Here is a 26,646-nt window from a genome sequence, read left to right on the forward strand (position 1 = left end):
GCAGCCTGCACTTTAAGATCCCAATTTTTTGGCGTATTAAGTTAAAAGACATGATTTGGGAGGACAAGGCAGGATATCAATCATTAAAATGGTTATTATTTGAAACACTGTTTCATGCCATCAGTTCTCTCCTTACCTACTTAGCAAGGTAAAATAATATGGCTATGTACCAGCCTAATTTTCAGTTTGGATTCAGCAGTTTGTAAAACAGAAAGCCTCCATTCAGTGTATTAGTGGGTTCTCCAATTCAATTCATCCATTCGAGTCCACTTCATTTTCTCTACCTCCTCTCCCCAGACCCCACTTCACTAGCAGGAATTCAAACAACGGGTATACCTTCATACCCCCTTTATAAAAGCAGATGAAATGTGAGGGCACGGTAGCCCCTCCAGAGTGGATAAAGCCTGCCAAATTACAGACAAATAAATCCAGAAGTTCCATTGCTGATTAAATACCTTAAAGGATCACTTTCTAATTAATATATATATAAAGGCAGAACTGTATGAAATTTGCAGGAAATAGTGTCCCTTCTGGGGACATTATTCCTGCCAAATTTCAGAAGGATAGCTGCTGTGGCTTTCCTTAAAGGGCAAGGTTCACATTGCGGGGCAGGGCGATCAGTCTGAAAATTGCAGGCATAAAGAAAGGTAAGAAATGTGCCAGATTTCAGGCAAAGAAATCCAGGATCATTTGTGCTAGGTACTTACAAGCTTTATGTGTTAGTCACAGCAGGGGTGGGGAATTTTTTTAGCCCAAGGGCCACATTCCGTTTTGGGCAACCTTCTGTGGGCCTCCTGTTAGAGATGGAGGCAAAAGTGGAGCAATTGATGTGATGTGCCATTATAGCAGTCTTCAGATATCTGAAGACTCGTTCCCTACTGCTCCAGAGGGCAAAAATGAGAACCAATGGTGGAAACTGCAGAAAAGCAGATTTCAGATAAACATTAGGACAGGGGTAGTTAACCTGTGGCCCTCCAGATGGTGTAGGATTGCAGTTTCCATCAGACCCAGCCAGCATTTCCAATAGTTGGGAATTGCAGTCCAACAACATCTGAAAGGCCAGCCATCCCTGCACTAGGATAAACTTTCCCAAGGTAGAAATTGTTCAACAATGGAACCGACTACCTAGGGAGAAGTGCTCTCCTTTGCTGGAGGTATTTAAGCAGAGGCTGGCCAGCCGTCTGTCAGCAATATCTGTCGACTATACTGTGGTTGCATCACTGCAGACTGTGCATTTAGCAGAGAATTTGGTTAAAAAACCTTCATGCTTCCTTCTAACTCTATTTTTTTGCTCCCTGGAATACCTATGATGCTGTATCTGCTCTCCTTTTAAAGTGTTTAAGCTTTTAATATATTTGATATGTTTACATTTTTATCATTAAAAAAACAATGAAACAGGAAAACAGGATATAATATTTTAAAAGAAAGAATAAAGAAGAGCAGCCATTTGTCGTCAAAGCTCTAAATTTAGGGCTCTTTCATACTTAGGTGTATATACGCCTATAGCACTTAAAGTGTGCACGAAACGCATAGAGAATTTGCTAAGAATACAAGATTTTAAAGCGCAACAATACAATGTGTGGAAAAGGCGTTTCAAATTCTCCCCACCCACCTGCAGGAAATTACAAATTAACTTGCGTTGTTCTAACTCAACCTGTAAACTGTTGGAAGTCATTAAGCCTCGCCAGCTTTTCTGGTGCCACCACCAGCCTAACCTGATACGGAGGGCAATGCTTTCCTTGCCCAGTTCCCAAACATTTGGAGGGGAAGACAAACAAACGTTATTCAGTTGGATAAAATCCAACTTCAAGACCTCTCGCGAGAAGAACTAATCAGCCGTCCCCTCCAATCTACAAGCTCTGCAGTGTGTGCCTGTTTCCCTGGAGACCGGCGTCGCTTAGCAAGATTTGTGCTGAGGACGCGCGCGGTCGATTTCCCGGGTAAAGTTCTGATCGAACGTTGGAAGCCGCGCTGCTCAGGGCTGGCGCGTGGCGGCCCCGGGGGAGCATGAGAAGCAGCAGCAGCAGCAGCTCCCGCGGGGGCTCTGCCTCTGCCAGGCTCATCGATGTGATCAGCAACGCACCGTTGTTGCTGCCACCTGCCTCGGCGGCAGCCTCGCTAGAAGCGGAGGTATGGACCCCCAGCTCCAGTCCTGAGCTACTGGTGCGCGGCTTAGTGCTTTGGGCAGGCCCCGTTATCTCAAATATAATATCCAGAGCAGGCACCCCCAAACTCGACCCTCCAGCTGATTTGGGACTACAACTCCCATCATCCCTAGCTAACAGGACCAGTGGTCAGGGATGATGGGAGTTGTAGTCCCAAAAACAGCTGGAGGGCCGAATTTGGGGGTGCCTGATCCAGAGGCAAGGTTTTCTCTTGGTATGGAAAGAGAAAGCCTATTAATACATTCCGTTGGTACATGTTGACTATTTATGTGAGTAAATGTGTAAGTGTGTGGAAGCCAGCACCCGCCCTTTTCCTAAATTCAACAGGTGAAACTTTCCTCATCGCTGAATCTCTGTGGTAGGAAAAGTGGCACCTCCTGAATTTTACTCAGCACACAGCTGTTATAGGCATAGCAGCATCACCAAGAAAGAAGACAGAAAGAAAAGGATTCGTCTCCTATCTTGGTACAGTCATGTTGGAATGTGCTGTAGTTCCCTCTGTGTCGCTGCAGTAGCTCAAATGTGCCCCCTAGCTTGCGCTTTGTTTTCCAGTTCCTTTTTTAGACCCTTTATTGATGTCATGGTTGAAGTCCTGTTTTAACTCTGGCCAGTCTTCAGTGCTGCAATCCTCTGGTTACGGTGTTTGTCATGTGCCTTGACTATAACTATGCAGTATTCAACCAAGTTACAGTTATAAAAAGTGGTCCACACAGTTAGGCACCAGCTCCCATCAGGTACAACTAGTGTGGCCAGTGGTCAGGGATGATAGAAGTTGTAGTGCAGCCACATCTTGAAGGCCATAGGTTCCTGATGCCTATTTGGACCAACCTTTTAGGTCCTGCTTCAGCTGCTCCTGGCTGAATAGGCAGCAACTGGAGCAGGGCCTTTGCCGTATCAGAGAACATGCCATCCCCCCACCCCATGAATTTTGCTTGGTGCCTCCACTGTCATATAGATACTAGGAAGCCATTTTAAGTTCCTGGGACAAATGCTGGTTGGGGTTTTTGCCCCTGTTTTTAACGTCTGTTGTTAAATTGTCAACTATTTTCTTTATATGATCTTTCTACAAAAGATGATAAGATACCTTAAGCATTATCACCAGGAACGTGATATAAATAAAACATTTAAAGCATTGTCAATGCACACAAATGCACACTGGAGTTGCAGTTGTTCAACATTGAGAACCTACTGCTGAGTTTTTACAAGTTAGAGACCAGAGCCAAATTGGGATACTCAGATGAAGGGTGGTATATAAATATAATAAATAAAAGATAAATACAAACTGCTCACGAATAATAAGGAACAGACTACAGTGGTACCTCGGGTTATAGGCACTTCAGGTTACAGACTCTGCTAACCCAGAAATATTACCTCGGGTTAAAAACTTTGCTTCAGGATGAGAACAGAAACCACGCAGCAGCAGCAGCACAGTGGCAGCGGGAGGCCCCATTAGCTAAAGTGGTGCTTCAGGTTAAGAACAGTTTCAGGTTAAGAACGGACCTCCAGAATGAATTAAGTTCTAACCTGAGGTACCACTGTATAATTTTACACTGTACATTGTAATGCTTATTGGGTAAATTACTATATAGGAGAATTCTATTTCTTTTTATTTATCATCAGTATCAAATTACAAGCATCCTTTAAAAAAAAAAAGTGGTTGCCTAGGATTCTGGGCAAAGGTCTTTTCTAAACTTGCCGCTTGAGATGTCAGATGTCTTTCGGGGGTTTTTTAGAGCAAAACGTGTTCTACAAAAATTCAGAGAGTTAGGCTAAGTACACACTATACAAATAAGCATCTCCCAAGAATCCTGAGTACTGCTGTTTGTTAAGAGTCCTACGGATTGTAGATCTATGAGGGGTAAACTATAGCTCCCAGGATTCTTTGGGGGAGATGTGCTTTAAGTATAAGGTGTGTACATAGCCTTTGTTAACATGTTATATTGGACTTAATAATGTGATCAATGGTTTTGTTTGTAAACTATGAATATAGCGGCTGTAAAGATCTCTTACCACATCCACCCCCTCATATAAAGCACTGTTACCACTTTAACAGTCATGGCTTCCTTCAAAGAATGCTGGGAACTGTAGTTTGTTAAAGATTCTCACCCCTAGTTCCCTATCCCAAAGCGGTTTAAACAGTCAGTCTTCATGCCTATGGAACTCTGGGAATTGTAGCTCCATGAAGGGGTTAATCTGTGTATGGTCTCTGATTTTCTAGCTTACATGTTATGTCACTGATGTGAATGGGTGACTGAATGTTGTCTTAGTCTTCCATTTGTGTTCCTCTCTTGTTGGAAGAAACCCACACATCATCAACTTGTCTGACCACTCATTACTTGTTCAGTATAACTTGCTTCATTTGTATTTTTCTTGGACAAGAAAGCTAACTACTAGTAAAAGTTTTGGAAGCAGCAAAAGGGAAGGCCCTCCCTAAAAAGAATTGTTCTGTGTCAGTTCTCAAGGTCTGGTAGCAGATCAATCCATTTCATTTGCTGTTTCATTTCATAGAGCACAGCTGCAGTGTGCCTTGTATGGTATAAAGCACTAAAGATTATTGTTTCAATTATACTTAGGTACAGCTTGGTTATTAAAGCTTATCTTTCCTAATTCAAGGACTAAACTGTTTCTTGTAAAATGCTGCAAGAGGGAGTATTTATCCAAGGTTTTCCTCTTTTCAGTTCTTTATCTTTCATCCAACTCAAGGCTTTGATCTAAAGTTCAGAGAAACCCAGGAAGATTGTTGCTCAAGTTTCTCATAGGACCTTTCCAGATGATGGGGCAAAAGACTAAGATTTCATGTGTAGCATTTTATTTGCACTACACTTATACTGCATATAGTTACAACACCTGTAATGTAATACCCAGTCTCCACATAACATATGGAGACAAGTCACTTTGTGGTTTTCGTATGTTCACTTTAACTTATGCTAACCTTTTTCTCTAGAGTCCATAATAATAGTGTATACTGCAAACTCATTGATATTTATAGTTAAAATTAGAACTGCAATTCCATCCTCTAAAAAGAAATATCCCACATCATCCAACCACCTTAGGGACTGCACTCCACATATTTGTAGGGTATACTCCTTAGCCTTTTCTTCTCCTGAAGAGGTCCCAGAAGCACTGGGTACTTTTGTAATAACATATTCTCAGTGCACATGTAATGCAAGCCCAGGAACAAAGTGGAAGCATAATCTTGGAATATGGAAGTAGGAGAGTGAAATACTTAAAATGGATGACAGTCATGGGAGTGGATTGTTCTGTTTGTTTGTTTGTTTGTCCGTTTACCCACCTACCCACCCACAGGATTTATAGCTGTCTCTTCATTGATACTAAAACCATGATGGGATACAACATAAATATGAGTTTGCGTGAATGTAACCACATCAGATTTCCATGGGGAAATTCCTTGTTTGAAAGCACCCTTCATGTCAAGATTCTGGATTGACATTTGGTGTTGTTTTTGTCTATATCCAGATAATTACCAGCAGTCCTGGATTCATAAACATACAACAATCGCAAAATTGAGCATATTGATTTATTGGATCTATTGTTCAGTTACAGCAAAAAAACAAACATCTTTATACATTTTTTATAACAGTAGCAGCCAGACAAAAACAACCAATCCACTTTTTTTTGCCAGTGAGCAACTACTTATCTCTGTTCTTTCTTCTTTTTTCAGGCTCCCTTCCTCTACAAAGGCAAGGCCTTTTATAGGATTTGTTATTATTTTATAGTAGATAAATTAAGCTCCTCATCTGCACCTTCTAGTAGCAAGTAACGGTTTCCTATTAAGCCTTTGGCATAACCTCCCCATTGCCAAATTTTAAATTGTTAGCTCTTCAGGACAGGGACCTGTTTTCTTGTACACTGTTGCCACAACATTCCTTATTTATTACATTTTAAACCAACTTTTCCCCTAAGGAGCTCAAGGTGACATTTATAGTTCTCCCCCGTCTTACTTAATCTCAACAATAACCCTATGAGGTAGCTTAGGCTGAGAAACAGTGGCTGGCCCAAGCTCATCCAATGAGCTGCATAGCTGAATGGGAATTTGAACCCTGGCCTCCCAGTCCCCGGACCAGCACTCTAACCACTACCCCACACTGATACAATACTGATTATATTCTAAAATCACTGATTATATTCTAAATCCTAAGGGTGTGTTTGCGTGGTTGGCTCCTAGGCTGATGAGATTTTGTAAAGTGTACAAACAATCAACATAAAATAACTCTATGAGCACCTTATTTTTAGGCATATATGTTTGCTGCATGGAAAGCCCTTGTGTTTAGAAGGTGACATGTAACTTGCATGCAGATCACGTGTGTTTCTTTTGTTGCAGTCAATTGTAGCTACTTAACTTAAAATATATGGCACGAAATGTGTGAATGTCATACATTTTTATTTATTTATTTAACAGAATGTATTTATCAGTTAATCGTCAAAAACTAATCCGTTTACATATGAGGTATCTACATGCAGAGCAGGCTACTTCCTCTCTTAATGGACATTATTTTTCTGTAGGAAAGTGGCTAACCTATTGGGATGGGGGTGGGATCCAGGACAAGTGTAACCATCTGCTCACCATTTGGTGCGGTTTTACTTGCATTTATTACCTGTCCATTTCATAAAACTCTTCTCTTCTGTGGGTTGCTTTTGGAATGTGGAAGTATAAAACTGGTCAGCCTGAAGGTTACTGGTCATCAGTAAGGTAATATTGCCTTTGATGACCCAATCGATCTGTTAGGTTCTGAAACTCTCCATAAAAAACCACTGAGCTTTTGCTGCCAGAAAAGCAATTTGCAAACTCTGTGTATGATGAAAGCAATTTTGCCTGTGGTCATAAATCTGTGCTTTGTAACTTTTGGAGTTTCAAAGGCAGTGAGGGCATCCAAGCAAGACACTTCTTTTGTTTGCATTTCAGCTGCTTATCATCCAGATTTCGGTAAAAAAATAAATAACAGAAATATTTTCTTTTTAAAACTTTATTCTGTATTTCTTTCCCTATCCCCAATTGAACTTTAATTTTCCCATCCCATCTCTCTCTCTCTCTCTGTGTTTTTAAAAAAATACTTGTGATTTGATGGATCATGTGATTAAATGTTTTTGGTGTGGAGTAATGTGTCTATGAATAACACATAGGCAAAGCTGTATGCTTTATTTTAAACAGATTGCCAGTAAAGCGTAATCCCAAGAAGATGGAGACACTATTAGAGTCCAAAATAAATGAATATATCTGATTTATAGATCCAACCCAGCAGAACATGTCAAGGTCTGTTTTTCCTTGCACATAGACTAAAGGGAAACAGAAATATCCAAAAATCACATATCACATTTAAGATGATTATATAAGGTTGACGCAATGGTTGTTGCAAAATGGGGAAAGCTGGTGGGAGTGTTCTCAGCCACATGTTGCAGGGATGCTACCTAGATCTTGCGAGGACAGTTAGTATAATAGATTGGGAGGCATGCTCTTCTTTTGCCTTTGCAACTGTTAAAACACCCATATATGGTAGGCTCCATAAATATCCTGGGTTTGCTGCCTGCCTGGAATTGCAAACACAGGAGATGGTTGAGCACCTGGCATGGTGGGTGGGATGTGTTAGGCTCTGTGGTTCCGAAGCTATTCTGACACACAGTCTAGGCACATGGATCAGTTCGGAGTGGTTGTTCTCGTCTCTCAGCCACTTTTACTACAGCATTTCATATGGAAGTACAGCAGAGGAAACCACTACCTCATTACTTTACCTGGTTTTTGATGCCCAGTCATCCAGCAGTTTAGAACAGAAATGAGCAAAATGTATTTGCTTTGTGCATTTTCCCCAGCTTTATTTTATGCGGCCTGTTTCTTGGATCTCAGTGGATTTACGATTGCTAAAATATTCTCTGATTACAGTAACCTTTTAATTGTATATGCTTTAGTGACCATCTGTGCAGAAATTCAACAAACAGGCCAACACTGCACATTTAGGAAAAACTCATTTGTTGGTGAAATAATACAACCTACAAATAACAACTAAAACAGCAGGAGCTGCTTTAAACAAACAAACAAACAAACAAACAAACAAAAATAGTAATGTATAAAAATTTGCCAAGCACCAGAAACAATTTAGGTGCTGTACAATTTCTTAATATACAGCTTTTAAAGGCCTAGGAGCCTTGCTAAACATAATTTAACAGCCATTACCCCCCATCCCATCCAGTACTGTTTGTTGTGTTTTATAAATGCAACAAAATACAACTCACATGCCAGGTGTACCTAGTAGGTAATAAAGACAGGACCTTTTCAGTGATGGCCCCTAATCTCTGGAACTCAGTCACATTAGTTCTGGCCTTCAGAAAGGATTTGAATGGTTCAACTGAGATGATTTTCTTAAGTTTACTGCTGGCTTTTAGACTATGTTATTTGACCTTGTGCTAGTTGGAGAATAATGGGGGAAAGCAGTGATTATGGCGTAAAAACCTCTCAGATGAGGTGCTTAAAGGAATAATCAACAATATTTAAGCCATAACAATATGAAACATGAACCCCTTCCTGGGTCTGTGAGCATCATACCATTTGAGTACAGAACATCCTTGTAAATAAGCCCACAAAAGTTACTAGCCTGCACCTTATTTTGTCAACCTAAGAGACTCATAATTTCCATGTTGTCTGGAAAAGACTGAAAGCCCTCTCTTCTGGACTGGAACCAGAATGGAAACGAGGCTTGTTTCTTCCATGCAAGCTAGCAGCAGAGAAAGGGGGTTCCCTTTGTGTGTGGTCATCACAGAAACCAAAATGTTGCAAGGAGTAGCGGAAAGAAGGGAGGAAGAACAGAACAATCTGTCCCTCTTCTGCCATCCCACTCATCTGCCAGCACAGAATTCCTTGTTGCCTACAACAAGTGGACAAATTGCAGAAATGAAGCCTGAAATAAAAGCACTGGAAGGTTTAGGTTTTTATTTTTCATTCAGTCCAGAGTGCAGACAAATTGAAGCCAAGACAGAAGGTGTGTTCAGGCAAACACTGTACCTGTGGGTATTTGGGGAGGTGGGGGCAGAGGCAGGCAGGCATGCTCCATCCCCATGAATATCACCATGTTAGTTTAGTTCCCAGCCTTCACTGTATTGAGCAGGGAATGTTTACATGGGGCTTCTACTCACATTCTCTTGAACGCATGTTGAGCCGTCTGAATGGTTAGCTGAAATTTGTTTAGATGTCTTTGTCTGATTATTTATACACATAAAGATTAACCCCAGCCTTCCTTAAACCTCAAATCATAGTTGTACTGTTTATCTTTTCTTCATAGCGTTAAATACAATTCTGCTCCAAAAACACATTAGGTTTAATTTTATTCAAATAAACAATGCAACAGTTACCCAGATGTCATGTTAGAAGCATATTTGGAAGGCACGTATTTGATTGTTCTCACTTTCACAAATCCTTGCTTTTATTTAAGATAATTGGGCTTTGGGGGATAACTGTTGCCAGCTGTTCTCAGTCCATAGAAACAACATTCAGGATTCTGGTACAGCAAGAGAAATGTACAAAACTGCAAAACACCAACATCCTGAGTATTGTGTCAGCCAAAAAAATAAAAATCCAAACATGTATTCATTTAAAAACTATATTCTACTTTCCCACTTTAATAGAATGTCTACTTTGACCCATGAGGCTGTTTTGACTTAACCACACACACTTGCCGCACACACTGCACACCTGATGTCATATATGGCATCACCCATTAGGGCAGGCAAAGTTGTGGCTGGACCACGGGGTTGCAGGCACTTCTTATCAGCTGATTGGCAATACCTGGAAAGCCTGGGTCACAGCAGTTTGCAAGCACCAATTTGCAAGCTGAGTATCCTAATGACCAATAGCCATGATATAGAACAGAGGCTTTTCAACACCACTTCCTGGGTCTATCCCTCCAGAAACCATCATAGTCATCATAATACTTTAGCTGCAAATTCTACTCTGGCAAGGCAATCCAGAATTCTACCATGGCTGATGGCATCAAAAGTCCCTGAGAGGCCCAAGAAAATTAACACGGCAGCACTCCCCCCAGTTGATTTTCTTGCCCAAGTCATGCACCAGATTGGAATGGATCCAATAATCAGTGTCTCCTCAAGCTGTCTTTAAAATTGATCTTTTGCAATAACAGAAAAAAAGAAAATAAGAAGTTCTTATTCTTTGCCTTTGACCCTGACTATACCATTTTCACTAGGGAGCTCATAATTATTTTCTGTCGGATGTTCCTGTTACTCGAGAACAGCTGTGCCACTATCGGAATGCAGCAGAAACAGCTCGTAGTGAGTTAGCAGCACTCCTGGTGAAGTATGAATGTTCCCAGGCAGAGGTAAGTTTGGAACTGACATGAAAATGTTTCTTAACCTTTTTGTATCACAAATGTTTCTTGACCCACAGAAAACATCCAGTGAGCTACGCTTACCAGATGGTACATGCTGATAAATGCCTCATTTTACAGGTATCATGGGCATGGTTAGTGTATTTGGCTTGTGCCCAGAGGTTTGTCTCCTCTGAAGTCTCCAAACTTTCTTTTAGGCCTTAGACTACAAACCAGAAGTTTCACTGAGTTCAGTAAGAATGACTGATACTGGACTATAACCTTAGTCTTGTTTCCCCTTGGCTTAGCCATCCAGGTCCCATAGCCCACATACTACTTAAATCTTATTGAAGTGAATTGAATGAGAGCAAGATGGCAGAGGAACAGCTGAAGGTGCTTTATACTGTGTCAAAGCATTGGTCCAGCTAGCTCAGTATTGTCTACCCTGACTGGCAGCTGCTCTCTGAGCTTTCGGAAAAAGGGCATTCCCTGTTTTAAAATGGTTTATTCTGATTAATAATACATTGTATTGGCCATGGCTAACTAACCATTCATAGCACACAAACTGCAGACTTCAGGAAGTTGTTCTCAGGCAAGAAGCATGAGTGCCGCGACATCCCTGTGCATGAATAAGCACATGTACAGTGTTTGCTATATTCACGACGGTATTCTTCTACAATTTGCATGGCCTAAGCATTAAATTGGCATTTCTCATCCTCTAATTTTCAGATTTCAGGGTGGTTTTCTAGTCTTAAGGTTGTGAAGGTAGTGGAAGCGACTTGCAAGTGAGCATGTGTGGACTGGACCATACTTCTAAGGACATTTTTTAGGACTGGGCTGGTACCATTAAGTAGAGTGAGGCAATCACTTTAGGTGGCAGATGATGTGGGCAGCCGCAGTCTCCCTGCCCAAGCTGGTCCCAAGTCCCTTGGCCATTCCCCTCTGTTGGAGATTATAATTATGTGTGCCAGAGGCTTATCATACATCCCCTAATGTAGCCTGCTGCCCTCAAGTGCAGCGGAGAACACAATCCCATTCCCAGTGTTGACTCAGCTGCAATTCCAGTCAACTTCTGTCCATGAAATGAGGGTGGCAGTGTGAATCTTCTTCAATACATGGGTAAGCAGTATAATTTACTTGATTTGCAGGTCAGTCTGATGCATTTGTCCATCAAATTGTAAATGTAGGTCACACATGACAAAATAAGAAAATAATCTGCAGCCTTTTTTGCTTTTTCCACATTTTCTGTTTTAATTAATGAACAGTCCATTAATTGCATGTAAGAGAATGTGCTTTAATGCATAAACTTTAACGTTGTAGCAATATCCAGTACATTCAATAGTTGGTTCCTTTGTCTTGTTCTTTTATTGTGGGTGTAGGTTTTTGCTTTAAGAGGTATAGTTTACTAGTCTTTTGAATTTAATCAATCAATCAATTAATTAATTTACTGCACTTCATCCAAATATCACAGGGCTGTTTACAACATGAAAACACAAAACGCATTACATAGTTGCAAAAAGTGAATACATTTGTTGTTGCCAGATCCATTTAATTAACTTTTGAGTGAAAAGTGATTTTCTTTCCTTATTGCATCTTGTTAGCATGTTAAGTATAGTTCCCACGATTTTGAAGTGCAAATGTCACACTTCAGCATATGGTGAACCTGAAGCTTTTCAAGCACCTGTTTCCATAAATTCAGTTAATTCTGTAAATAGCAGTTCCATTATATTTATTGTGCAGATTAAAGTTTAACTGTAAATGCTGCAGTGGTTCTCTTTATTCCTGTTTAATAATCTGGTTTAAAACCCTCATCCTGAACATGTTTCAACAGATATTTGCAAAATAAAGCAGCATTGACTTTATATTCAGTCAAGCACTTTGGTTCAACTAGTTTGGTGAGAGAGCCACTTTGAGAAGGTCCTGTGGCTGTGAGTGGAAGGCAAAACCTTCCCCAAGAAGCTAATTTCATTTCTGCAACTCACACTTTGACTCCCTCTTCCCCTGTGAGTTTTTAACTGGGAAATTGAGAATTGTTCTTTAAGGACTCAAATTGCTGTTCCGTAACCATATCTTAGCTTGAATAACTCATTTTTGATGTGATTTTTAAAAAAATTAAAAATCATTGTTCAGATAATACAGAAAAAGTAATAAGTCGATGAGGCAGGATGGCTTCCATTTATGAGTTCCATGTGAAATAAGTATAACAATCTTTGCTAAAATCATCTTCCTTTGTCAGAAGTTTGGGAAGTGGCTAGCGTCATAGTAATTTTAAAGAAAGATTTAAATACTGAAAGAAGGACAGCCCCCCCCCAAAAAAAAAGTGTGAGGGGAGGCAGAGCCTCACATTGATACTCAGACATGGAAGATTTATTATGTTGTGTTGCTTGCCCAGAAGCGTTTTTAGGGGCAAGAAGGTGCTATAAAACTAATCTGTAGTAGTAGTTCATTTGGGACATGTTTTGCAAAGAAAATGTTTTTGAAGAAACTTGGTCTACTTAACAGACCCTGATTGATATAGTGGGGTAAAATATTTCTTCCATATGGTACTTTCAAACCAATCCTATGCACATTTACTAAGAAGTGAAAGGCGCAGATTTCAGTAGACCTTGCTCTCAAATTCATGTGCATAGGGTTGTATCAGGCTTGTTCTTTTCACATGCAGTCCACCTTGCTGGTTAAATCTAATGTAATACACTGATGCAAGAAATTAAAACAAATTTAAGTGAATAGGCAAATTTAAAACTGTCCTGGGAAGGAAGAAATTCAGTAATTAAGATAAAAATTTAATAACAAGTAATTAACTTATGCCCCCCCTCTCCTGATACTTGAAAATGGTTAAAATATGCACTGGGTCATATTGAGATTTTCCTTGCATGCCTGCATTTCATGATCCATTTCTGTTTATAGCTTCAAGATCTTAAATCCAAAATAGCCTCTAAAGAAGTATCTGTTCAGGAACTGAAGGCTGATGTTGAAAGCTATAAGGAGAATGATGCTAGGCAATCTTCTCTACTCCTCTCCATGCAAAGCAGACTCCAGGAGATTGAGAAGGAATCTGGAACAATTGCCTTTTCTAAAAAACAAACAGACCTGAAAGCACAGGCCATTCTCCAGGAGAATTTGGAACTGAAAGAGAAAACCTGTGAACTGGAAAGTAAAGTCAGGTAAGGACATCAAACAAACTGACATCTTAACCTAAAATAATTGCCCTAGAGCAGCCTTTCCCAGCCTGCTACTCTCCAGATGTTTTGGACCACACTTTGCTGGCTGGAGCCTGGTGGAAGTTATATTGGAAAACATCTGGAGGGCACAAAGTTGGGGAAGCACATGTATTTTCCATTGACTTTTTTAGTTTCTGTGGTCAGTTGGAAGATGAGAGCTTGTATGTAAGAGCTAATAGGCTTAATAACACTAGTTTTTTGGGTAATTGTTTTAGGAGACTATCATGGGGACTTGGTCAAAAACCTTACTGAAATCAAGATATGCCACATCCACAGCATTCCCCTGATATATGAAGCTTGTAACTAGATCTTAGTAGCTTGTTGGTTTTATCCTGTTTCTTTGGTGCCTAGAGATAGGGAGGTATGATGTAAAAACCTTTGTAAATGCACTATGGAGTTTGACCTAGACTCCTATTGAGTATAGTTTGTGACCTGATTTCTGATGGAGGGCAGATGTTTTAGAACTGGGATTTTGATTTGGTTTAGTTTAATTACATTTACGTCCCACCTTTCCTGCAAGTTGTTGAGGGTGACATCTGTGAAACCTCTCTGAAGAGAGCATTCCACAAGCAGGGAGCCACTACAGAAAAGGCCCGTTCTCGTGTCGCCACCTTTCAGGCCTCGTATGGAGTGGGCACATAAAGAGGGGCCTTAGATGATTAACACAGGGTGCAGGTTAGTTCCTTTGGAGAGAGGCGGTCCTTGAGGTCCTGAGCTATTTAAGGCTTTATTGGTCAAAGCCAGTAACTAACGAGCAGCCAGTGCAGTTGGGCCAGGATTAGTACAGTATGCTCAAATTGTCTTGTCCCAGAGAGCAGCCTGGCTGCTGAATTCTGCACCAGCTGAAGTTTCCACTGTGTTGATGTAAAAATGTTCTTTGTTTTGTGTCCATCATATAAGCTGTTTGTTTTTGCGTTTTATATCTTTTTAGAACCTATTTGAATGAGTCCGAAGAGAACAAGACCCAAGCCTCTAAGGCCAGCAGGGTGCATAATGAATTCATTGCACACCTTTGTCATTTCTTTGACATGAGCATAATAGAGAAAGAAGAGCCACAGGAAATGCTGCTCTCAAAGGTTTATGTTTTATATAATAATTTGAGACATAGCCACATTTGTATGTATATCACCCCAAACCCAGAGTTCCCATTTTTTACCATGTCATGTGCAGATGATTGAAGAGCTTAATGAGAAAGTGTGACATACATAGGGTCGTAGGGGTTTTGAGGAGGAGAAAGTCTGAAGCCACAAATATTCAACAATGGACGTGCCAGAGCAGGAAAGCATAATTTGCAAGAAAGGACATGGTTCTGAAAAAAATGCAGGCATGGATCCAGATTCATATTGGAAGGTCAAGCTCTTTTCCTTATCCAGGGCCACAGGCCTAGTTCAGAAAATCCCTTGGAGAATCCCAGTCCTGTTTCAAGAGCCCAGCATTAGGTACAGGCATTCAAAATGGGCAGATTGCTGAAACGGATATCTGGGAAGGGAGATGGAATCCTTAATGATAATAGCAACCCCTTCTTCCCGCCCACGTTGAGTTTGAGGTTACATCTGGAAAACTAGTGGACACATCAAGAGCTTCTCAATTGTTCCTCTCCATCTACCCATGTTTTACATGCCAGATTGGCATGTTCTTCTCATATTAAATCACAAGTAGCTGCTGTTTTACCCTTTAACTGATCTGACATTTAAAAGCAGCATCTCTGTGATTTGTGGGACCACAGAGTGTTATTGAAGCTGAATGATTGACCAGAAGAACCAGCTGCGTCTTCCCCTTACCTGGTGTGTCCACCTTCTGCCACCATTCTACTGCATACCCCTTATTACCTTAATGATAGCTCTTCCTTTTCCCAGGCATTCACAAGGAGCCCACTATAGCCTGCTAAGCACATTTCCAAGGTAATATAATTCTGATAGCCAAATGGACCCCAAACAATCCTGTCCCCCTGAAACAAGCCAGTGGTAAAGGTATTCCAGTGGTTAATATGTATGGTAATAATGAAAGCAGCAAAAGACCTAAGGCCGGAGCAATGCCATAGAGCACAATCTAGCATTTTATAGGTGGTTGGCCCTAAGCAAGCTCCTTGCAATGTTTCTTGACATAAGACAGGTTCTTCCATATTCACCACCACCACACATTTAGCCTTGCTTTACAGCTCGATGCCCAAGAGGTAGAGAAACTGTCAATCTTGAAAAGGGATGTAATTATGGTAGTAAACCCAGTGAGTGGATATAGCATACCAGATCAAAGCAATGCTTCGTACTTATCCAGAAATGGTTATTCTTTAGGATGTGTGAGATGTGACCCAGTAATGTGTAAATATCTATGTTGTGAGACCCATGGAATAGCAATAGCGCAGAGCTGTAAGGTTGTTTAGGTTATGGCAGAAAGCATTTGTATTACTTGAAAGAGTTTAACTGTAATTGGATCATGGCTTTAGTTTAAAAGAAAATAATTATAATTTGATAAGCAAGAGTATTTAAATGTGCATAAACCAGGGAGGGGAGGGAAGAGTGTTAAATAACCACTTTTAACTAGCTTCCATGCTTCCAGATCAGTGACATGCACGAAGAAAATAAAGTACTAAAAAGACAGATTGCCACACTCCAGGAGACCACGAATGTTCATGACATGGAGTCAAAAGCAAATAGAGAAACCATCATGAGGCTCGTCTCAGAACTGAGCAAAGAACAGAGGCAGGTAGCATCCTGCTGTCAAGAAATGGAAAAGTTAAGTAATGTAAGTCTTTTTCATTTTTCTGTTCTGGGGCATCAAGCCTTTATGCAAAGGCTTACAGTACTTTGAAGAGAGCTAGGTGGTTGCTTGTCACAAGTTTGGGGATGGAGAGAGAAGTATATGTGACAAAATGTTTTCTTAGAATCAAACTAGACAAGTGCAAGCATTTTTAACAGACAAATTGCCATATGGGGCTTTAACCTTTTGCACTTCACAATGGTCCCTATCTGAACTTGGAGCCCCATGCCTGATTTCCATGTGGCGAGAAAAAGTCTCATTGATGTGAATGGGAGTTTTTTCCTTAGGAAAGTTGGAATCCTAGAGGGGCTTTAACTCTTTAACCCTTGTTCTTGATCCAAATTCAGATCAGGAACATAGCAGGAGAAATTGAGTTGAAGCTTCCCTACTCTCCATACTTGGGTTCCAATCCAGATCAGACCCCCTCACACTGTCCATTTGTTTTTAAAAACTCTGTACTTAAGGACACAGACATTTCTTTGTTTTAGCATATACCAACTGCAGGTGTCCCTGATTCTTTGCAGCTTCCGTCTTACAGTGAAAGAGCTGCCAGATGACATTTAAAAATTGATAAGTTTCTGAATTCTCCTGCTAAACAAGCAACTGTAATCAGGGGCAGCTGTTACATTGAAGTAAGCACACACCCACAAACATATGCACAGGTTCCAGATGGGAATTATTTTCCTGCCTCTGGTCTCCATCTCTGTATGGGTCATTGAGAACAGGGGTGCCTCGGTTTGATTTTTTTGAGTCAGATACAAAAACCCCAAACTGGTTGACTGCAGCTACAAAGGACAGCTGTAGCAACTGGATTTTAATCCAGAAGCCATTCAAGCAACTGGTCATGTAATGGTAATAAGGTAAGCAAATGTGGTTGTCCGCACAAAGTTGTAGTGGTTCTCAGTGCAGGAAGAGTTCAAGAGTTACTGAAACAGATGTTCAGGCAAGCATTAGATATGAGAAGGTGAGCAAAGAGAAAAGATCATGAGTCACTCAGCTGATCTGGCTTAAATTAAAGGCTGATTTATCTAATAGATCTTAAATGGGTAAATGCTTTTAAAATGCATCATTAAATGAGTTAGTGCTTTTTTAAAAGGAACAATAAACATGTCACATGAATCTTGTTGAAAACACTTCAGGAGTACATCAAAATATAAAGTTAAACTTATGTTTTGTCTGAAAACTTTAATGGTAAACAATGGAACTCAGTCACGTTTAACTTGCATAGCAACAAGACCTTTGTGGGATATTGGCTTTCCAGAAAACATAGATTCTGTCAAAAAACACAAGGCACGCATCAGATCACATCTCAGCTGAACTCAATACAGTCCCAAAACTTCTATACTGTTGGTGATAGTACTTAGAGGAACAAATATGTTCTTTATTAAGGGATGTGATCAGTCATACAACTTATGAAATCATGGAACACATTTGATAAATGATTTGGATTGAAGTAAGAACACTGTTTTTGGGGTTGGTGGTCATGGAACTTCCCAGATCTCTTGTACAGTTATGTCACTCAATTCAAGCCCTTTTAAAATGTTCAGCATAGATGTCACACATGTTTACAGGAACTGTGGTGCACTTAGGAATTGTTGTAAAGGAAGGAATATGGCCCTTTGGAAAGTCTGTTTTGTAAGCATAGACTGCCTGCCAAAACCACAATGGAGAATACGGCAGTTTATTAACATTTCGTTTTATTTTATGAGATACTGGAAACATGATCAGATCTTAATATATCAGTTGTTTTGAACACTTGCATTCAAGCCACTCACCTATAAGATCCCACCCTTCATCATACGTGATTTTGGGGCAGGTAAGAACAATTTAAAAAACTATTTAAAAATAAGAAAACCATTAAAACAGTCAAGGCAGCAACAGTGACTTTTTAAAGAATTGAAACTGGGTGAAACTTGATAATGGAACTTGATTCAACATATCTTCTTCCATCTTCAACTGATATTTTCTTGCCTTCATCATGATAAAGGCTAATTGGCGTGTGTGAAACACTGTGCAGTATAGATTAAAATAAAGGAGCCCCCACCCCCCTTTATCTGGTTTTGTATAATGTCATTGCAAATTTTGGTCTCTTTTTAAAAATACAAGATCATTGTAACAGCTTTGACCAGATGAAGTATCATGGGAAGAACCTGAAACAAGAATAATAATTTAGGAACAATTTTCATTTGGACAGAGGGTAGATAGCTGCCATTTAGACCATTTGCCAATGTCACTTTTTCTTTGTTTAAATAAGGGAGAAAAATTCAAGTTATAAAAAATAATAATTCTGTTTCCTTGGGATTTTTTACCCCAGAATATCTGAAAACTTTGTCAAAAAGGAACTTGAAGTAATTTATACATCTTCAGTTGCTCCTTGGGACATATATTTAAAAAACAATCTTTTTTTTATACAGAGACCTGTTCCAACCTCAAAGGCGTTACTATCACTCCCCCCTTCCCTTTTACATTGTATTGAATTAATATCTAGTTTCTCTAAAAGCATTTCCAAGGGTCAGTTCACATAACTCTATGGAATCTTCCATAGAAGAGTGTTATAGAAAATTTTATAATAAATAAATACTGCTTGCAAATGTGCTTGTACAAACACTAATTTGCCATTTCACTTCCGGCTTAATAGCAAGCCATAGTTTGGCATTCCATCCAAGCCAAGCAACCTATGTTTCATGTAAATCACAGTTCACCCACCAAGTAGGATTGTAAATCATAGTTTGAACTGAGTTTTCATTCCTGATATTTGACAAACTATAGGTTTATAGTATTCAAATGGGCCATTGCATGAACGAAAAGCGACATGGTTTTCAGTAACAATAGTTTTCTAGTTTGGAAGTAAAGTCAAGAAGGACCAGAGTGTTTCTGCTCTTTCAGGTTCACTGTTAAGCTACTGGATCCTGTGAGCTGTGTACTGTGTGTTTACTGTGCTAAATGCACTTAACTGTGGATAATTTATTCATGTCACAAGCAGAAAAGCTGTGCCACAAACAAATGAACATATTGCTTGTTAGGCAAAGGCTGCTGTCTGAGTTATAATTAATAACGGGTGCTATAAAAATAGTTAACTGAAGTTTGAAATTAGTAAAAGAAAACTTACTCCTTAGCACTGGATGGGCTAGGATTAGAAGGCTGTTCTGAAGTAGGAGATCACATTATAACTTGAAAGTGTAGGTCACTTATTGAGAATTGGTGAATTTTGTTGTAAGGTGCTTTCCTGTAAAGTAGCATGTATACTTTCTTGCCAGTATGTATATCACTGCATGCAGTAAACATGGATGCTAGGATATCTCTGCTTTCCTTGCCTTTGTGAGCATTATGGATATTAGCTCTGAAAACCATAAGGTTGTATCCAGCAGAAAATAGAAGGAATTCATCAGCAGAACTGGGGCGGGAGGCAATTTTTGGCAAATTGATGTTTCCTCTGAAGCCCCCTGTGCCTCCCCTACATCTGCTAGGGGGCACAGGGGTCTGCAGAGAGGAGGGAATAACTGAAAAAATCCTCTTTGCCTGATTGCACTGACACATTCTGCAGTGGATGGAAGCCGTTGGACACTACCCACAAAATGCAGAAGGGACTCCGGGTTCCCCATTTTGATTCTTTCTCCTGCAATGGATGTCTGCCTCTCTAGTCTCCCTGAAAACCAGAAAATGCCACAGCTTTCTGCTAACTTTCTTCTATAGTTGGGAAACATTTCCTAATTGTTTGATCTAAATCAGTTTTCCTGTCATCGCTTTCGCTTCTCGTCCCCTCTTAAACCTCCTCACCTCCGTGGTTCTGAGAATTCTTGCATCTTTTACAAAATGCTTGGAAATCTTGCTTTTCTCTAGGAGAGACACACCAAGCTCCTTCAGTCCTTCCTCTGATGGTGTTTCTTTCAGGCTTCTTATCAGCTGTTCTCCTCTTTGAATTCTTTCCTCTCTGCTATACGCTTTGAATCACAGTGCCAAGAACTGTCTGCAGTTCTTCATCAAAGAATGAAACGAATGTAATCTGGAATGTTTGTTTTTCTCTCATTAAATGCAGGATGGCTGCTTGTGATCATCCTGTTTTTCTTTAGAGATTTCAAATGAAGCTGTATCCTAAGCAATATCATTGCAATTTGACCTTAATTTTGTCCTCCATTGCCCCAATATGAAAGAGTGCACCACAGATTATAACTTTCCTTTCTGTATGAGCTTCACATATAGGGAAAAGTCTCTGTGCCCCACATGCACCAACATGTGTGAGGGACGTGGCTGCTTTCTGGGCCTTGCATATGAAGAGCAACATACGTTTTCTGTTACTCACAGGAGCGGTTGGAAGAATCTGTCCATTTGTTTCTCTTTGTTTCTAAACGATGTTGTGCTGCACCTGCGAAGAGGAAAGAGTGCATTTGTTGAAATAATATTGCAATCTGAAATTGTTTCCTCAATTTTCTGTAATATCAGTAATTTAATTCTTGGCACTGGATTAGATTCCTCCCCACCAAGATCTTTTAAGAAAAGTAGCAGGAAAATTAAATTAAATGGAAGGATGCCAAAATATACAAAGGCAGATTTTGTTGAATGTGACGTCTCCAATTAGAGTAGGTTTGAGTGGTGACAAGTATGCACTTAACACTTCTCATTCTTCTTATAAAGAATCTATTCTTAGAGTTGGGATAATTAGGGAAATAAACTTGACCCTTCAAATCTAGCATTCCACTTCCCATTTGGCATCCAGAACCAGATAAGCCATAAAAAAAACAGAACACCCTTTCAACATGCACTCAGCTGGTTGCCTAATTCTTGCACTTTGCATAGAATAAAAGTATTTCCTATTCCCAGTTGTTAATCAGAAGGTGCATTAAACTTGTAGGATTAATAGCCATTGCTGTTTTTATAGATTGCGTCTAATTTAAACAGTTTGTTTCTGTGTCCACAAGCATCTAATGTTTTTATTGCCAAACTCCCACAGCGTTTCATTAAATATCACAAAAATTTTGCTTTGCCAGTATTTTTCTCTGAGGCAGTGAGTTTTGGAAGCACATTGTATGAATGAGAACCAAGCACGTTGTGTGTGCGCGCGGGCACGGCGCTTGCTTAAATTTTAGACTCTCTACCGCAACAGTGCCTCTCCAAAGCATCGTCTGTGCACAGAAGGCCATTCTGAGCTGATACGGAGAGTTTGTGATGGGGCAGAGAATCCTCATAAGTATGCAGGAATCTTAAGGGTATTAAAAGTAGGTGTCATCTAGTGATTTATAGGTGGAACTGCATCATTTTATGAAATATATAAATATTTTCTCATTATTATTATTATTATTATTATTATTATTATTATTATGTAATCTAGACTTCTATGAATGGCATAGAGTAGGACAAGCAAGCCCAGGTCTGCATCCCCAAATATTCCCTTCTTCTAGTTTGTGCTGTGCTCTATTGTCCTATCATGCTTGTTCAAAGGGGAAAGTATGGTGAGCGGTGGACATGGCCCCTAAACTTCATGTTGATTACCCTGAATGCAGAATCTGCAAACTTTGTGCATTAATATAGAAAAGGGAAATTGGGGCTACAATATGATTGCTATGGCTTTTATTTAGGATCTGAGCAGCACCACGGCAGCTAAGCAGAGCCTTGAGAGGGAGATCAGAACCCTCCAAGAGAGACTGGCTGCAAGTCAAAGGGCTTGGAAAGTCTCGCAGGAAGAAGTGAGCCACCTAAAGAAATGTTGCCATGAGAAAGAAGAGAACCTGAAAGCAAGCATGGAAGAGGTCAGGGCTGAAAAGCGTCTGCACGATGCCTTTAAAGAGCAAATCATCACCCTGCTTGGGAGCAGCTGCATTATAGCCAGCCGATCTGAGGAGGACATTGTAGAAAAAATTCGAGAAATGATCCGCATGGAGGAGAGCAACAAAACAGTACGTGGATGTCTACTGTGATTGCTTGAGATGCTTGATTTTCTGTAGCTTATTTTCTGTCTGAATTGGAACCTTGCACATGTTGGCTGCCTTGTTCTGCATAGACCCTTTGCAAAACAACAAGAAACAAACAAATCTAAGCCTTTCAGCTTTGGAGTTTAAGCACCACAGCATCTGCCTCATCATCCCGGAAAGTAAGCATGGGTACTTTGCAGACAATCCCAGAGCCCCATATCAGAAGCATGTCCAATTAAATCAAAGCTGATCCAATCCTTTCCCTGACCACAGGTCCACAGAGAATGCATTTTTTGGCAGTAGTGCTGCTGCCCTAAACATTTCAATTTGGCCAGCCTGAACATATTTGGCCAGCCTGGGTGTATGGCGCAGAGCCTACTTTCCCTGACAATAGAGAGCCTTCCTCTCTTCCATTGCAGAGGAGATGATCTAAATACGAAGAATCTAACTAGGGAGAGGCAGAGCTGCAAACAGGCACTCATAGTAGTGGCATGGATGGAGGCTGCCTTCAAAAATCGTAGTAGTAGAATGAAGAAAAGTCCTCTGGTGGAAAACGATCTATGCACATACAATTATTTATGCCCTGTGGCCTTTCTGTTGCAGGAGAATTTTGATATGTAAACTCATGATGAAAGCATGTGCATGCATGAATTACAGCATTAGATGTTCAGAGCTTTGCCAGATCACAAGGCTTTTGCAGAATATATGAACCCTGTCGGATTTCAAGTTGCAACAGCATATCCCACCACAATACTCAATCATTCTCTCTTTTCATCATTATCTTTTTGTTTGGTCTCTTAAATTCCCGTTCATTACTGATAAGAATTGGTTCCATAACTGTTGACAAAACTTCCAGAGCCCACTCTTCCCTGTCTTTGAAGACTTAATGTGTGGCATTTTAAATGAAACAGGCAAATTATGGGCAAAATTTTAAGTCTGTCAGGTGAGTTATTAGGAATAAAAAATGATCAGTTTCACTTTTTGGAGGCCTGTCCATCTGTATATTGTGCAAGGCTGCTTTTCATTGTTAAAATTTCACTGAACTGGAACTCAGTGACTGAGCAGAACTGTGTATATTGATGATATAATTCATTTCATTTCAATTTATTGCTAGTGGGAGATCTCAGAGTGAAATCACAAATCAAGTAATAATAGCAATACTGAATTTTATCAACAACTTTTGCTCCTCCTGTGACTTATTTTTTAATTTATTATGGGTCTCCATATTAATCTTTATAGCTGTCACAGCAGAATCCTACTCAGAAGTAAATCCCATTGACTTCAGCCTTGCACTGCAGTGTATCCCCACTTACTTGAGAGAAAGAGTCACTGAAATTAATGAAACTTACATCTGAGTAGTATATCATGTGGTGCAGCACCCAAAGTGAAAATTTGCTTATTGTAAGACTTTCTGACTTTCCAGTTGAAAACGCATTGAGTTAAAATAACAGTATCAGCACCAGTTGTGACTGGTGTTTTATTCAACCAATCCAGGAAATAACTTAGCTTCCATGTTTTTGCACTAAGGGTGGAGAAGCTTTTCAACTCTTCAGGAGTGCTGTATATTGGGATATCTGTTGGACACTGCATGTCCACAGTGGCCAGGAGTAAAAAATTGGTGTTGTCCACATCTACCGCACCCCTAATACATGCACACACATCCATCAATTCATTCTCTCTCTGTGTGGCTTGAAAACCACTTCTGATGACACTGCAGAGGGAGGTGCAAGCTGTACGGGGAGGCCCTGCAGGCCACACCCTTGCTTTATACTAACTGAAGTTTCTGAGTAGCCTTATACATTGTGTTAGACTTACGTGGAGGTTACCAGTGCATAGTTATCTATGGCCGAGAAAAGCGCCAATGGCAAGTTGATTGTGAAAAGCACCAGTGGGGAGTTCACTGAGAAATCTGGCAAATTAACTGAAGTACCAAGGTGTCTTGAAGGTTGGCTGGCTTGAATAGGCTGCTCCACCGCACCACTCTACCTCCACCTGCCATAATTTTGTGACTGGTGGGCCTTAGTACTTTCAACTGTCTCAGGTGGGTCCTGGGGCTAGAAAGTTTGAGAACCCCTTATATTTTAAATTGGAAAATGAGCAGGTGAATGAACCCCTGGAGGCAGGAGCGATGATGGTTGGAGTAGAGCATGTTACTCTTGCAATGGTGGTGCTATTCCTACTTCATGTCTTAGAGGCTGCTGGTGAGGTGGGGATAACTCTCCATGTAGTAATAGCTTATAAATGTTACCCTTGAGTGGAAAGATCTTTTAGAATTTCAGTGATATCATCATGGCAAGAATAGCTTTGATAAAAGAGATAAAACTTTAGGACTTGTGGTAGCAGGTGGCTGGGAAGTTAGAGCACCCTTTTTGGGGGGAATGGAGATGGGGTTGTTGGGTTCAGTTTTCCAGAAGGATTCTGAGCCCATGGCTCATGAATGCTGTACAAGTGGGCTTGGCAGAAACATTTGGGGCTACCACAGAAAGTAGGGTGCATACTTGTCCATATAGAAATGGCCACTCTCAGTGAAAGCAAAGATGGAAAAGTACTGAGTGGATTTGCTGAAGAAAAGTTAGCCTTAGACAAGCACATAGTACAGATTTGTCCTGCTTACACGGCCCCAGAATGATGTCTGTCAATAAGGAAGAGTGCACTTCAGCCTCTGGAGAGTTCCTATTTGAAGGTCAGGAACTGAGATAACAGTGTCAGAAAAGACTTGAGCATACTCCAAACTTGTTTTTCCAAGGGAAGTGCTATCAGGTTTTTTGGCTGGAGTGCAGATACACTTATACTTGATCGATCATCTTCTGGCCTCTTCAGAAAAAAGAAAAAAGAGTGTAAAATCAAATCTAGCGTGTAGTGTTTAGGTGCACGGCTCGAACAATATATATTTTTAAACCCACAGAAATTCTAGGGTTTGCTGTTAAATATGTTATCTAATATTTTTGCCTATATTCCAACAATTCATTGAGACAGGCGAGGTGGTAGAAGTGAGGCTTTGAGGCCCACATTTTAAAATAGCTAGTGTAGGACGGTGGTAAAGTCATCTAGCGTGTGGAAGCTTTGGAAACTATGCGGTTCTATATTTTTGAGAAGGTTAAAATGATATAATAATCTTCTTGTGGTATCTCATAATGCCTGCACCCTGGGCGGGTTGTATTATTGTGCTGGAAGTAGAGAACAAATAACACCCCACTGCTGCTGTCACTTTGTTTAGATGAGCCTCAAAGCTTCAATTCTTTCATCATTCCTCACCAAAAAAATTCAATAACCAAATCCATTTGGCTACATTAGGCTACAGTCAGAGAGCCAATGGGAAGCTGCAAGGATGTTACCCTGCCTGATCTCTAGCCTTCACTAAGTCTCACAGGAAGCTGGCATATGATTTTTTTCCCCTACTGTCCTGTTGACCAAAACTAAAAAGTTACAGCATTAATTTTTAATTGCTTTAACTAAATTTGCTACAAGACTTTTGTCATTTACTTTGTGCCCTTGTTTAGACTGTTATTTGAAGGAGATTCCTCCATTGCCCTATCTCTTTACATAATGACCCTAAGGGGGGGGGGCGACCCACATTCCCTGGTTGGGTGGTGGATTGCCAGGTTTTTCCATCTTTCCATTAGGAACAGCTGGCTTGGTTTGTGCCTTATTATTGCTTGGCTTGATGTTTTCAACTGTGCGGCTCACTTGTTTGCATCTCTTTGTTGCTGTTTGCGTTTCATAGCATTTATATACAACCTTTACCCTGTGTGCCTCAGTCTCGGGTAACACAACTCGTTTGTATTTGAAATGTTGCAATCTTTAAGTGCTGAAGCGGGCAGTGGAAAAGTTGTGCGCATAAATGCTTGCAAAATCAGGCCAGCTTGCAAACACGAGGTTTACATCTGCTAATCAGGAACACAATTTAACAATATTTTGAGAATGGAGCTAAAACTGTACAAATAAATACCTAAGCCACTACAGAGAAGTAGAATTAAATTTAAACCATCCTATTAATGTGGTGAGTGGAATCTAATACTCTTAATTATAAGAGTCTAATGGAAGATTTGCAAAGTTAACAGTTAAAACACATTTTAATCATTTATACGGGCTTGCATAATAGGGTTTAGTCTGCTTTTTTGGCTTTGGCTACCCTGGTTTTAGGTTTTTTGTTTTAAGTCGGCGCAAAATGCATGTCTTAAAAGCATTCCTGTTTTAATGTCAAATATGTTTTAAAAATATATTAAGTAGTTCATTCCAAAAGTTAATCTATTGCTTGCCTCATGCCTCA

The 26,646-nt window shown here is 40.2% G+C and overlaps 1 protein-coding gene across 16 annotated transcripts in view; it reads left to right on the forward strand.

Annotated features, from left to right (window-relative positions):
• LOC128410660 (damage-control phosphatase ARMT1-like) overlaps window positions 1–26,646 on the forward strand; it is a 60,003-nt gene that overhangs the window by 21,867 nt on the left and 11,490 nt on the right. For 13 of the 16 annotated variants that reach the window (XM_053382183.1, XM_053382186.1, XM_053382172.1 and 10 more), the window contains 5 exons: window positions 10,373–10,504; window positions 13,400–13,656; window positions 14,645–14,789; window positions 16,270–16,455; window positions 22,044–22,361. In XM_053382183.1, the coding sequence (XP_053238158.1) occupies window positions 10,373–10,504; window positions 13,400–13,656; window positions 14,645–14,789; window positions 16,270–16,455; window positions 22,044–22,361 (1,038 nt within the window). Of the gene's footprint in view, window positions 1–1,873; window positions 2,131–10,372; window positions 10,505–13,399; window positions 13,657–14,644; window positions 14,790–16,269; window positions 16,456–22,043; window positions 22,362–26,646 lie in introns of those variants that run through there. The other 3 variants (XM_053382184.1, XM_053382179.1, XM_053382182.1) reach the window with 3 other exon arrangements.

The sequence above is a fragment of the Podarcis raffonei genome, chromosome 3 (assembly GCF_027172205.1).
Source record: "Podarcis raffonei isolate rPodRaf1 chromosome 3, rPodRaf1.pri, whole genome shotgun sequence".
NCBI lineage: Eukaryota > Metazoa > Chordata > Lepidosauria > Squamata > Lacertidae > Podarcis > Podarcis raffonei.